The sequence below is a fragment of the Enoplosus armatus genome, chromosome 22 (assembly GCF_043641665.1).
Source record: "Enoplosus armatus isolate fEnoArm2 chromosome 22, fEnoArm2.hap1, whole genome shotgun sequence".
Lineage (NCBI taxonomy): Eukaryota > Metazoa > Chordata > Actinopteri > Centrarchiformes > Enoplosidae > Enoplosus > Enoplosus armatus.
This window is the reverse complement of record NC_092201.1, coordinates 2,315,214-2,329,590: the sequence shown is the minus strand read 5'-3', so window position 1 is coordinate 2,329,590 and position 14,377 is coordinate 2,315,214. Positions and strand designations below refer to the sequence as shown.

The window sequence follows — 14,377 nt, the reverse complement described above, 5'->3', positions numbered from 1 at the left end:
TATGTATGTCGAAAATCAAAAAACACCTTGTTCGTATGTATGTATGTCGAAAATCAAAAAACACCTTGTGTGAATGTATGTATGTATGTATGTCAAAAATCATAAAACACCTTGTATGTATGTATGTATGTATGTATGTCAAAAACAAAACACATTTTATGTATGTATGTATGTATGTCGAAAATGAAAAAAAACATCTTGTATGTATGTATGTATTTGTGCATGTCAAAAATAATAAAACACATTTTATGTATGTATGTCGAAAATCACAAAAAACGCCTTGTGTGAATGTATGTATGTTTGTATGTCAAAAATCATAAAACACATTTTATGTATGTATGTATGTATGTCGAAAATCAATAAACACCGTGTGTATGTATGTATGTATGTATACATGACAAAAATAATAAAACACATTTTATGTATGTATGCATGTCGAAAATCAAAAAACGCCTTGTGTGAATGTATGTATGTTTGTATGTCAAAAATCATAAAACACATTTTATGTATGTATGTCGAAAATCAAAAAACACCGTGTGAATATATGTATGTATACATGTCAAAAATAATAAAACACATTTTATGTATGTATGCATGTCGAAAATCAAAAAACACCTTGTGTGAATGTATGTATGTCGAAAATCGTGAAGCACATTTCATTTATGTATGTATGTCAAAACTCTGAAAACACCTTGTATGTATGTTTGTATGTCGAAAATCGTAAAACACATTTTATGTATGTATGTATGTCGAAAATCAAAAAAGACCTTGTCTGAATGTATGTATGTATGTATGTCAAAAATCATAAAACACATTTTATGTATGTATGTCGAAAATGAGAAAACACATTTTATGTATGTATGTCAAAAATCAGAAAAAAACTTGTATGTATGTTTGTATGTCGAAAATCAAAAAACGCCTTGTGTGAATGTATGTATGTATTGTCAAAAATCATAAAACACATTTTATGTATGTATGTCGAAAATCAAAAAACGCCTTGTGTGAATGTATGTATGTATGTCAAAAATCATAAAACACATTTTATGTATGTATGTCGAAAATCAAAAAACACCTAGTGTGAATGTATGTATGTATGTCAAACATCATAAAACAAATTTTATGTATGTATGTCGAAAATCAAAAAACACCCTGTGTGAATGTATGTATGTATGTCAAACATCATAAAACAAATTTTATGTATGTATGTCGAAAATCAAAAAACACCCTGTGTGAATGTATGTATGTATGTCAAAAATAATAAAACACATTTTATGTATGTATGTCGAAAATCAAAAAACGCCTTGTGTGAATGTATGTATGTATGTATGTATGTCAAAAATCATGAAACATATTTTATGTATGTATGTCGAAAATCAAAAAACGCCTTGTGTGAATGTATGTATGTATACATATCAAAAATAATAAAACACATTTTATGCATGCATGTCGAAAATCAAAAAACACCTTGTGTGAATGTATGTATGTCGAAAATCGTGAAGCACATTTCATTTATGTATGTATGTCGAAAATCTGAAAACACCTTGTATGTATGTTTGTATGTCGAAAATCTGAAAACACCTTGTATGTATGTATGTATGTCAAAAATCATAAAACACATTTTATGTATGTATGTCGAAAATGAGAAAACACATTTTATGTATGTATGTCAAAAATCAGAAAAAAACTTGTATGTATGTTTTTATGTCGACAATCAAAAAATGCCTTGTGTGAATGTATGTATGTATTGTCAAAAATCATAAAACACATTTTATGTATGTATGTCGAAAATCAAAAAACACCTTGTGTGAATGTATGTATGTCGAAAATCGTAAAACACATTTTATGTATGTATGTATGTCGAAAATCAAAAAAGACCTTGTGTGAATGTATGTATGTATGTATGTCAAAAATCATAAAACACATTTTATGTATGTATGTCGAAAATCAAAAAACGCCTTGTGTGAATGTATGTATGTATACATATCAAAAATAATAAAACACATTTTATGCATGCATGTCGAAAATCAAAAAACACCTTGTGTGAATGTATGTATGTTGAAAATCGTGAAGCACATTTCATTTATGTATGTATGTCGAAAATCTGAAAACACCTTGTATGTATGTTTGTATGTCGAAAATCGTAAAACACATTTTATGTATGTATGTATGTCGAAAATCAAAAAAGACCTTGTGTGAATGTATGTATGTATGTATGTCAAAAATCATAAAACACATTTTATGTATGTATGTCGAAAATGAGAAAACACATTTTATGTATGTCAAAAATCAGAAAAAAACTTGTATGTATGTTTTTATGTCGACAATCAAAAAATGCCTTGTGTGAATGTATGTATGTATTGTCAAAAATCATAAAACACATTTTATGTATGTATGTCGAAAATCAAAAAACACCTTGTGTGAATGTATGTATGTATGTCAAAAATCATAAAACACATTTTATGTATGTATGTCGAAAATCAAAAAACGCCTTGTGTGAATGTATATGTATACATGTCAAAAATAATAAAACACATTTTATGTATGTATGTCGAAAATCAAAAAACACCTTGTGTGAATGTATGTATGTATGTCAAAAATCATAAAACACATTTTATGTATGTATGTATGTCAAAATTCAAAAAACACCATGTATGTATGTATGTCAAACATCATAAAACAAATTTTATGTATGTATGTCGAAAATCAAAAAACACCCTGTGTGAATGTATGTATGTCAAAAATAATAAAACACATTTTATGTATGTATGTCGAAAATCAAAAAACGCCTTGTGTGAATGTATGTATGTATGTCAAAAATCATGAAACATATTTTATGTATGTATGTCGAAAATCAAAAAACGCCTTGTGTGAATGTATGTATGTATACATATCAAAAATAATAAAACACATTTTATGTATGCATGTCGAAAATCAAAAAACACCTTGTGTGAATGTATGTATGTCGAAAATCATGAAGCACATTTCATTTATGTATGTATGTCGAAAATCTGAAAACACCTTGTATGTATGTTTGTAGGTCGAAAATCGTAAAACACATTTTATGTATGTATGTCAAAATTCAAAAAACACCTTGTGTGAATGTATGTATTTTGAAAATCGTAAAGCACATTTTATTTATGTATGTATGTCGAAAATCAAAAAACACCTTGTGTTTGTATGTATGTATGTCAAAAATCATAAAACACATTTTATGCATGTATGTATGTCGAAAATCGTAAAACACATTTTATGTATGTATGTATGTCGAAAATCAAAAAAGACCTTGTGTGAATGTATGTATGTATGTATGTCAAAAATTATAAAACACATTTTATGTATGTATGTCAAAAATCAGAAAAAACCTTGTATGTATGTTTGTATGTCGAAAATCAAAAAACGCCTTGTGTGAATGTATGTATGTATTGTCAAAAATCATAAAACACATTTTATGTATGTATGTCAAAAATAATAAAACACATTTTATGTATGTATGTCGAAAATCAAAAAACGCCTTGTGTGAATGTATGTATGTATGTATGTCAAAAATCATGAAACATTTTATGTATGTATGTCGAAAATCAAAAAACACCGAGTGTGAATGTATGTATGTATGTCAAAAATCATAAAACACATTTTATGTATGTATGTATGTCAAAATTCAAAAAACACCTTGTATGTATGTATGTATGTATGTCAAACATCATCAAACAAATTTTATGTATGTATGTCGAAAATCAAAAAACACCCTGTGTAAATGTATGTATGTATGTCAAAAATAATAAAACACATTTTATGTATGTATGTCGAAAATCAAAAAACGCCTTGTGTGAATGTATGTATGTATGTATGTCAAAAATCATGAAACATATTTTATGTATGTATGTCGAAAATCAAAAAACGCCTTGTGTGAATGTATGTATGTATACATATCAAAAATAATAAAACACATTTTATGTATGTATGTCGAAAATCAAAAAACACCTTGTGTGAATGTATGTATGTATGTCAAAAATCATAAAACACATTTTATGTTTGTATGTATGTCAAAATTCAAAAAACACCTTGTGTGAATGTATTTATGTCAAAAATCGTAAAACACATTATATATATGTATGTATGTATGTATGTATGTAGAAAATCTGAAAACACCTTGTATGTATGTTTGTATGTCGAAAATCGTAAAACACATTTTATGTATGTATGTATGTCAAAATTCAAAAAACACATTTTATGCATGTATGTATGTCGAAAATCAAAAAACACCTTGTATGTATGTGTGTATGTATGTATGTCAAAAACCATAAAACACATTTTATGTATGTATGTCAAAATTCAAAAAACACCTTGTATTTATGTATGTCGAAAATCAAAAAACACCTTGTGTGAATGTATGTATGTATGCATGTCAAAAATAATAAAACACATTTTATGTATGTTTGTCGAAAATCAAAAAACGCCTTGTGAATGTATGTATGTATGTCAAAAATCATAAAACACATTTTATGTATGCATGTCAAAAATCAAAAAACACCTTGTGTGAATGTATGTATGTCGAAAATCGTAAAGCACATTTTATGTATGTATGCCAAAAATCATAAAACACATTTTATGTATGTATGTCGAAAATCAAAAAACGCCTTGTGTGAATGTATGTTGAAAATCAAAAAACACCTTGTACGTATGTATGTATGTCGAAAATCAAAAAACACCTGGTGTGAATGTATGTATGTCGAAAATCATAAAACACATTTTATGTATGTATGTCAAAAATCATTAAACACCTTGTATGTATGTATGTATGTATGTATGTATGTCGAAAATCAAAAAACGCCCTGTGTGAATGTATGTATGTATGTCTGTATGTCAAAAAACACCTTGTATGTATGTCGAAAATGAAAAAAACCCACCTTGTATGTATGTATCTCGAAAATCGTAAAACACATTTTATGTATGTATGTCAAAAATCGTAAAAAAACATTTTATGTATGTATGTCGAAAATCAAAAAACACCTTGTGTGAATGTATGTATGTATGTCAAAAATCATAAAACACCTTGTGTGAATGTATGTATGTATGTCGAAAATCAAAAAACACCTTGTGTGAATGTATGTATGTATGTCAAAAATCATAAAACACCTTGTGTGAATGTATGTATGTATGTCGAAAATCAAAAAACACCTTGTGTGAATGTATGTATGTATGTCAAAGATCATAAAACACATTTTATGTATGCATGTCAAAAATCAAAAAATACCTTGTATGTATGTATGTTGAAAATCGTAAAACTCATTTTACGTATGTCGATAATCAAAAAACACCTTGTGTGAATATATGTGTGTGTGTGTGTATGTATGTATGTGTGTGTGTGTGTATGTAGAAAATCATAAAACACTTTGACTGTTGCTTGGGAGAAGAAGCAAGTCAAAGGCACAAAAAACACCACGAAAAAGATACAAACTCATACAAAACTGATTTAAACTGTTTCTCCGAAGTGTAAACTTCACTTCCTGCTGACCGTCTGCGATGCACACAGCTGTTTTAAGCTCTGTGGCCGGAGGTTTCATGCTGAAATGCACCTTGAGAGTTGCAGTTTCACATTTTATCAAAGAACCAGATATTTTCTAAACACAGTTGTTTATCTTTTGTGCTGATGATTCAACCAAGAGATTTTCATGCCCATCCAGGCCTCGGAAGAGCTTAAACTATTAGTATCGTTGTCCATGCAGAAAATGATGCAGACTTTTTCTTCCAGATCATTTGACACAACTGCTACCAGTTTGTAACCCTTTTTATTGCATTGAACATTATACAAATACAGAAAGCAGCATACTTTAGCTTTAAGAGTCCCTTATGTCTTTAAACATCTTGAGTCCTCTGGCGGTAACCGTGTATTTCCTTCTCATCTCCGCACTGCAGCTTTGTGCAGCACACACTGGTTCATCTACTTGTCTTTACTCTCAGCAAAACAATTCAGACTTCAATCATTGTGATCCTGCAAATTACACATCTACATTTTAGAAGTAGCGTAGCCCACACATTAGGTTGGGGCTGGCGGTAATTATTCCACACCAGTGACTGAAAATCATGTGTACCAGTCAGGATAATCACTACATCATTGCAGTGATAAAGGCCTCTCTCCGACAGTCAATCAGTCGTGGGCTTTTTCTGCTTTATGGCTCCAAACTGGCTTGCGTTTCTCTATGAAGGCCCGGATCCCCTCCTGTCCGTCTCTTAGAGCCAGGTTGTCAACCATCACCTTGGAGGCGGTGGCGTACGCTGCATCTCGACCTTGAGCCATTTGTCTTTGGGGGAAACAAAGGAGGGGAGGACACAACGCGAAAGGAAATGTATTAATCACAATGTTCAAAATGTTTCCACGCGAGGTATCTCGATTATCACGGATTTCATCTGCCAGTCCAACTGAATATGTGAAATTCCACCTTTTCTTGTTTATGGGGGACCCCTTGATCAATCTCAAGCATCCCTGGAGTTTAAAACACACTGATAACCACGAGGAAAAGTCTGTCTGTCCTCTGACAACCCTCACCTCTGGAAAGTGGCCTTGCCGAGGGCCACGACAGGTCGGCTGGCCCGACACACCCGCTGGGCGATGGCTAACGTCTCCTCCTCCAGCCGTTCTTCCGGCACCACCTTACTGACCAGACCGTGCAGCAAAGCATCCTGGGCAGAGATGGGAGTTCCCGTGAACAGCATCTCCATGGCAACCTGGTAAAAAGAAGGAAGCAGAAGTGTAAATAAATTAGGGCTTGATGTTACATTTACAAGGATATAAAAACTTAAAAAAATAAGCAAATCCTCACATTTGAGAAGCTGGAACTAGAGAGTATTTGGTATTTTTGTTCGATAAATGATTTAAACGATCAATGAGTAATGAAAAAAGTTGCTAATTAATCTAATAAAGATAATAATAGATAATAAATGAATAAAAACTTGATTTCCAAAACATGACTTTCAAATAAAAAACATAAAATGCAGCTAAAACACATTTTTTTTATCATTATTATTTGTAATAAGCCAACAACGACTGAGAGATTTATTAATTATCGATTCTGTTATTATTGTGAGATAATGCATTATTTACTAAACGTGTCAATCTAATCGCTCAAAGTTTTTATCGCATAAAAACATCAAAAGTACACAAATGAAAACATCAGCCTTTCAGTTCTCACCTTCCTCGGCACGGCTCTGCCGATGGCCACCGCCGGCGTCGAGCAGAACAGACCCACGTTGACACCCGGAGTGGCGAAGGTGGACTTCTCCGTCACCACGGCGACGTCACAGCTGGCAACGAGCTGGCAGCCAGCCGCCGTGGCGACACCGTTCACCATGGCGATCACCGGAACAGGTATGTCTTGTATGAGAGTCATTACCTGAAGCACGACAGCCGGAGAGTTGTTTGTGCGTGTGAGAGAGATTTCGCTCGCAAAAAGTGCATCATATCAGAGGTGAAGCAGATCTGACTTTTAATAAATAGCTAATAAAAGGCTGATGACGTGATGACATGATATGAGGAAGACAAGCTAACCTCTGCACAGGTGTGAAACACCTTTGTGTGATATTCTCGGCCCTGAGCCGACGTCAGCTCCTTCAGGTCGTGTCCAGAGGAAAACACTGGACCTTTGGCTGACAACACACACACACACACACACACACACACACACATTACACGGTTAAACCAGCATCTTTCTCTCTCCATCACACACACACACACACACACACACAATAAATAGCTACCGGATATGATAATGACTCTGAGATCATCGCTGTCCACATCAGTTAGGATGTTTTCTCGGAGGGATTCCAGCATGGACAAAGACAGAGCATTCCTCTTCTTGGGATTGTTCAATATTATTCTCCTGGAAATAAAAGCAGAAGAAGAAATTAACATTTCACATCGGTGTTATGTTTCACGACAGCTTGTTACAGAAATTCTCTACTAAACTGATACTGTAGTTCAGAGATCTGCAGCCATATTAGTGGGTCAAAGAGGCGCCGAACTTTGCTGCAGAAAACAAACTGACCTGTTTCACCTGTTGATTCTGTTCCACTTCCTTATATTGTCTATTTAAACATGTAGGAATTGTATGTAGTAATATCCTTTAGTCATTTATGAAAAGGTACAAACCTACTACAATAACACTTAAGTGCTTGTATTAATGAACAGAATACTTCTTCTACAGGAGGTAAATTCATGACAGTACTTTATGCGCGTTGACTCTCCACCACCAAATGTTGTACTTTTTACTCTCCTACATGTTTTCTAATTGCTGCATAGTTACTTGATAACAAAGACTTTGCATTTACCAAAAACCTAAGCTCCTAAATTCAGTGATGGAACAAGTATTCATTCTTTACTTAAGTAAAGGTTGCAATACCAAGTAAAAATACTACATAACAAGTAAGACAGAGCACATGTGCAGAGGTATTATCAGCAAAATGTACTTTTATTATTTTACTATTAGTAAAACGTTTTGCATTTGAATAGCCCCAAATTGGGGCTAACTTTAACTATTTTATGTGTTTGGTAGTTAAATCCACATAAATACTTTTACTTGAGTATTTCTACACTGTAGTATTGTAGTACTTCTTCCACCACTGATTAGCTGTCAAATAATTATACTCAAGTGCAAACTTATATATGACATATAGTGGAGTAGAAGTGCAAAAAAGTACCTCAAAACTGTAGTTGAAAACAACAAAAAAAACAACAATGCTCGCAGGGAACAGTGAAATCCAAAGACATTTTTATCACAAAAATATACTTTACACGGGAATAACATCTATGCCGAATTCCCCTTAAGACCTTGGCATGTGTAATTAAGAACTAAATGTACCACTGTAACATGCTGTTGTTGTTAAAGTCTATATTCTCTCCATAAATACGCGGAATCTACCTGAGAGTACCTGAGAACAACAGCTCCAGGACGACGGACACATTTCGTTACTGCACCTTATTCCGTTGTTCTGTTGTCTCACCGTCGGCGGCTCCGGGTGAGTCTGGGAGTACAGACGAGTCCCTGTCAGCGGTGTTGCTGTCCTGCTGAGCTGAAACACACCGACACCTCTGGACACTAAACTACGAGCCATGTTTACCCTCGCCGCTTCACCTTCCCACTCTCACTTCCGGGTACGACGACGTCAGCGACACGTAGCGCAACGTAAGAAGAGCAAAGATCCACAGGAGCCAGAAATTCAGGCATTTCTATATATATTTTAGAAATTGTTGGCTTCAAATATATACTTTTATAATATTTGTTATTAAATTACCAAATTAGGTCTAATTTCCAATTAATATTAAGTCAATAGTGCTTAGAGAAACCAGTTACCAGCATGTTATATTTTGATTCCAACAACATATTTTTTTAACCTAATTTTCATAAAATATATGCTATAATTATAAGTTAAATGAAAAATAGTGTACTTAACATAGACTGCACTGCTGTTTGGTGACTTTACGTTACATTCTTTACGTAAGATCTGTTGATTTATACAGAATTCATATATTCAGTGTGGCTCAATCTTCATACTTTATGTCCATATTTTATTTTTCTCAACATAACGTAACCTGATTTTTTTGTGTGCTGATATTTTAGACATTTTCCAGATGTGTAATGTTGCATTTCATTGAATTAATGTTGTTATTAAATGAACAAATTGACTCACTGGGATCATTTGAGCACTTCAGATATTGAAACCACATTCAGATGAAGTGAGTGCGTTTATTCTCAAACAACACAAACGACAAAATAAAGTGAAAAATATACATTTACAGTACAATGATTGGTTGCCACTAGTAGTTAGACTGTGACTTTAATCAGTAATAAAATATATCTCCCCCAAAACAGTAAAGAGGCACAAAGGCCCCATGTTTGTAGTTATTGCTTTAATGATATGAAGAGAAATGCTTTTGGTTTGTGGTGACTCTGTGACTGCAGGACGTCGATGATTTGAGCAGCTAATTCTACAATAAGAACTAGATTACTCCACGCACGAAAACATGGAGGAACACTAGCAGTAAAAGTGTTAGGAGACAAGTCTAGATATGGCAGGGAACAGAAAGAGAACGAGTCCCATCAGAGCAGGACACACACCAACACCCACAATCCTCCTTCCCACCAGGAGGAGCAGGGCAGCCAGCAGGAGGCAGGCCTCATGTCAGGTGACGGCATTCAGGTTCTGGCCCCCCTCGGTCGGGGTGAAGAACTGGACTTTAGGCGGTATGAGCCCCGAGTTGTTCCTGCGCAGGTTTCCGCTGCTTCCTGCGCCTTTACGCATGGAGTTGTTGCGTCGCATGGAGTTCCGCTTCCTCAGCGAGTTCTGGTGCGACAGCTCGCTCTTCTGGAGAGTCTGGATTAAGATGGACGGCTTCTCGTCCAGTTCTCTGGCGCTGCAGGGCGGCGTCGCAACCTTCAAGAGCAACAACGGAACATTTTCTGTAATTAACATGCAGGAGGTTCAGGTTGAGCAATAATCCACCTGACTTTTGGCTTTTAAAACTCACTTTGCAGCTTTCTTTCTTGCTTTCCTCTTCTTTGTAACAGAAATATATTGTAATTAAATGTTATAAATCACCCTTCAGGCTACTGTGAGTTTAATTTGCGTAGCATTTTTAAAAAATGTGACAGAATACCTTCAAATCAAGCAGTCAAACACAGCTCACCAAGAAAGAAGACAAAACTCTACAAACTAACATCAGCATGCTAACATATATTATAGAAATATGAAACATGTATAATATATATTGATATTGTTAGTATCAAAAGTAAGAAAACAAAAGCATTTTATATCTTTAGGAAGACTTTGTTCTAATATTCTTCTCACCTTGACTGTGTTACCAAACTTGGAGTAGTCCACAGAGTACACGCCCTCCTCTTCCGTCACTATGGGAACGAAGCGGTGACCCCACTGGATCTCCTCGGAGACGTAGGAGGTCCGGGCCTGCGTGGTGATCCCCGTCGTCTCCACGACCCCCTCCAAGATGACGATCACCTCCAAGTCGCTGCACTGCAGCTCCATGGCTGACAGGTCGTACAGCGGGCTGCGAGCAGAAACAACAACCACATCTTCAGAGCGTCCTGTCGTTCATTTCATTATAAATACTGTGGAACAAAACAGTGACCTTACGGTATACCACCTTCACTTCCTCTGTGCAATGCATTGTGGGAAACTAGTCAGTCTGTCAGTTTGCACGCATAATAACTGTTGTTAACAGCGTAGAATTAGTGTTTGAGACAGTCCTGTAAGTTGGTGTCTGTCCAGCAGATGGAGGTGGTGAGTCACACATTTAAATCTGCAGTTTAAGGACCGAAATGCCTTCTTTTATTGTTTCATTTGAATGCTTTTCAGAGGCTCAAAGAGGCCAAATGTTTGAGTATTTTAAAAGAACAATGCAGCAGGTCCGGAGTCCCTGTACCTGTTTTTGTCGATGACGTGGCAGATGATGAGCGGGGCGAGGAGGAACAGGCTGTTGCTGGCCACCGCGCTCTCCGTCTGCACGTCGATCTGATGGATGGGGATCACCTCCCCCTCTGGAGTGGTCGTCTTCCTCACCACCTACACGCGACGTTTAGTTCTAATTAATCATCAGCTCGTTTAAATCTTATTTGTGCACCTTTTTTTTGAAGAGATGACAGAGTTTACAGAAGAACTCAGAGGTACACATAAAGGATTGTGGGAGATTAGGTGTGTTTTACAGAAATAAACTTAAAAAGGTTCCGTCTCTCTCGGAGATAATCTAGGAAACTACTGAAGATTGCTCTGCAAAAATATAACTTTACTTTGTGACACTAGTGCAGAGGTTAGAGACAGAATAACCACCTGTAACCGGACGGTCGCTCCTATAATCATGCTCTTCCTGAGATCCCCGATACGGATCATGAAACACAGGCGGTTGTTTCTGACAGCGATCACAGCGTGACGGCTGAAGATCAGCGTCTCTGCTCGACGGTTTGACTGAGCCGTCTTCATGAAGATACAACCTGAGGAGGGAAAAACACACAAAATATCAGCAACCTGAACTGAGGAAACAGTTTCCTGACGTGGGAAACAAGTTTCTAAGTCTTACCCAGCATGACAGCATTGATGATGAGCCCCACTATGTTCTGCATGATGAGGACGGTGATCGCAGTCGGACACTGCTCTGTTATCATGCGTCCCCCGAAGCCGATGGTCACCTGAACCTCGATGGAGAACAGGAAGGCTGACGTGAACGACCTGAGGAGAGAAAGAGCTTCAGTCGTGGCTTGTTGGACTTGACATCTAAACGACCTGAAGACCTAAATCAGGATCCTTCCTGTTTCAACGCACTCATCAGAATAGATTCATTCTACCAAACAGAGTCCCTCCTCAGAGTCTCGGGGCCCACTTTGAGATTTTTGGCAGATATGATGGGTGTATTTTTAGAAAAAGAAAGAATCTCCTCCTGCAGCTTCGAACTTTTCTGATCAGTGTTCAGTAAATTTAAATCTGTCTGGCTCTTTTTCTCAAGAACATTTGCTCCCATTTAAGGCATCATTTTGGGTGTATTTGGTCAACTGATCAGTTATGAGAGTAAGAAACATTCACAAAGCAACAACATGGAACGAAAGAAATAACATCTTACAACCCTGCAGCTGCTCAATGGTGCTGACGATATGTGATGTTCAAGGTTTTGAATGGAAGTGATGGAGAGGAGGAAGGAAAAGGTTGAGGAGCAGTGATGGAAGAAGTATCCAGATCCTTTATTTAAGTAAAAGTACTCGTTCTGCAGAAAAATCTCCCCTGCGACTGAATAATCCATCATCCATCCATACTGATACATCATTTACTGTTGTGGCTGCTCAAAGTGGAGCTAGTGTTAACCGCTTTATATACAGTTAGCTAGTGTTAACCGCTTTATATACAGTTAGCTAGTGTTAACCGCTTCATATACAGTTAGCTAGTTTAAGTACTTTATATACAGTTAGCTAGTGTTAACCGCTTTATATACAGTTAGCTAGTGTTAACCGCTTTATATACAGTTAGCTAGTTTGATTACTTTATCCACAGTTAGCTAGTTTAAGTGCTTTATATACAGTTAGCTAGTGTTAACCGCTTCATATACAGTTAGCTAGTTTAAGTACTTTATATACAGTTAGCTAGTTTAAGTACTTTATATACAGTTAGCTAGTGTTAACCGCTTTATATACAGTTAGCTAGTGTTAACCGCTTTATATACAGTTAGCTAGTTTAAGTACTTTATATACAGTTAGCTAGTGTTAACCGCTTTATATACAGTTAGCTAGTGTTAACCGCTTTATATACAGTTAGCTAGTTTAACTACTTTATATACAGTTAGCTAGTTTAAGTGCTTTATATACAGTTAGCTAGTTGAAGTACTTTATATACAGTTAGCTAGTTTAAGTACTTTATATACAGTTAGCTAGTTTAAGTACTTTATATACAGTTAGCTAGTAACATAACGTGGAAATATTCTAGCTGCTGAATTACAAGTACCTCAAAATATTAGTTTAGTAAAGGTACTTAGTTACTTCGCAGCACTGTTGAGGAGTGGAAAAAGAAGAAAGGTAACCTGAAGCCTGACAAAAGATGGAAAGGAGAGACAGAAGAAGGATGGAAGTAAGGAAAGAAGGAAGGAAGGATGGAAGGAAGAAAGGAAGGAAGGAAGGAAGGAAGGAAGGAAGGATTAAATTGTTGGTGAGCTACAGTAGGAAGGAGGTGCCAAACTCTCCCTCCTCCTCCTCCTCCTCCTCCTGTAATATTTACTTTATTTCCCCTGAAATAATGAGAGCAAAAGTTCCCTGACTTCCTGTCATAATTAATATCTTTCTCTCCTTCTCCTCCTCTTCCTCTATCAAATTTAAAAATGGAGAAAGAGGAAGAGCAGGGTGGGAGGTTTGGATCAATAAGGATGGAGAGAAAGAATTTTGGTGACAAAAAAAAAAAAAACACGTTTAAAGTCTCATCAAACCCACTTTAACAATATAAATTACACTTTTATAATATTCTCAGCGCTCCGTGTCTTTTCTTACTTGACCTCGGTGACGCAGTGGGTCCCGTTATGCCGCTCCGGGTCCAGGTCTCCGTGCGCAAACGCCACCAGCCACCAGCTCATGGCGAACAGCAGCCAACTGCTGACAAACGTCGTGGTGAAGATGACCAGCGTGAAGCGCCACTTCAGGTCCACCAGCGTGGTGAAGACGTCCTGCAGGAATCTGCCCTGCTCGCGGATGTTCTTGTGCGCCAAGTTGCAAGAGCCGTTTTTGGCGATGAAGCGCGCTTTGTTCACGCGGTCCCTGAACACCGGCTTGCGGGGCATCCGGGAGGCGAGCCCCGGCAGACCGAACTCCTCCGGGATGATGCTTTTCCTCGCCAACAT

General features: G+C 36.3%; 2 protein-coding genes across 2 annotated transcripts; both read right to left on the bottom strand.

Annotated features, from left to right (window-relative positions):
* Positions 1–5,770: 5,770 nt before the first annotated feature.
* On the bottom strand, positions 5,771–9,123 carry echdc3 (enoyl CoA hydratase domain containing 3). The gene is made up of 6 exons (XM_070929052.1): positions 8,972–9,123; positions 7,756–7,877; positions 7,547–7,644; positions 7,191–7,391; positions 6,548–6,726; positions 5,771–6,302 (listed from the first exon to the last, which is right to left on the bottom strand). Exons 1-6 carry the CDS (start codon positions 9,106–9,108, stop codon positions 6,149–6,151), a joined length of 891 nt encoding a protein of 296 aa, XP_070785153.1. The 5' UTR covers positions 9,109–9,123; the 3' UTR covers positions 5,771–6,148.
* A 1,053-nt stretch (positions 9,124–10,176) lies between these two features.
* kcnj8 (potassium inwardly rectifying channel subfamily J member 8) lies at positions 10,177–14,377 on the bottom strand. Its single transcript, XM_070928675.1, has 6 exons — positions 14,031–14,377; positions 12,086–12,234; positions 11,839–11,999; positions 11,435–11,574; positions 10,843–11,059; positions 10,177–10,428 (listed from the first exon to the last, which is right to left on the bottom strand). Exons 1-6 carry the CDS (start codon positions 14,375–14,377, stop codon positions 10,177–10,179), a joined length of 1,266 nt encoding a protein of 421 aa, XP_070784776.1.

Bases quoted from the DNA above. Each gene is read 5' to 3' on its own strand.
- echdc3 (XM_070929052.1), bottom strand. From the start codon at position 9,108: ATGGCTCGTAGTTTAGTGTCCAGAGGTGTCGGTGTGTTTCAGCTCAGC. The intron at 7,878-8,971 runs GTGCAGTAACGA...TTTTATTTCCAG, and splicing joins CAACAGAACAACGGAATAAG to GAGAATAATATTGAACAATC. The intron at 6,727-7,190 runs GTGAGAACTGAA...TCTTTTTACCAG, and splicing joins GCAGAGCCGTGCCGAGGAAG to GTTGCCATGGAGATGCTGTT.
- kcnj8 (XM_070928675.1), bottom strand. From the start codon at position 14,377: ATGTTGGCGAGGAAAAGCATCATCCCGGAGGAGTTCGGTCTGCCGGGG. The intron at 11,575-11,838 runs GTGGTTATTCTG...CGTCGCGTGTAG, and splicing joins GAGCGACCGTCCGGTTACAG to GTGGTGAGGAAGACGACCAC. The intron at 11,060-11,434 runs GTACAGGGACTC...TTCTGCTCGCAG, and splicing joins CACGTCATCGACAAAAACAG to CCCGCTGTACGACCTGTCAG.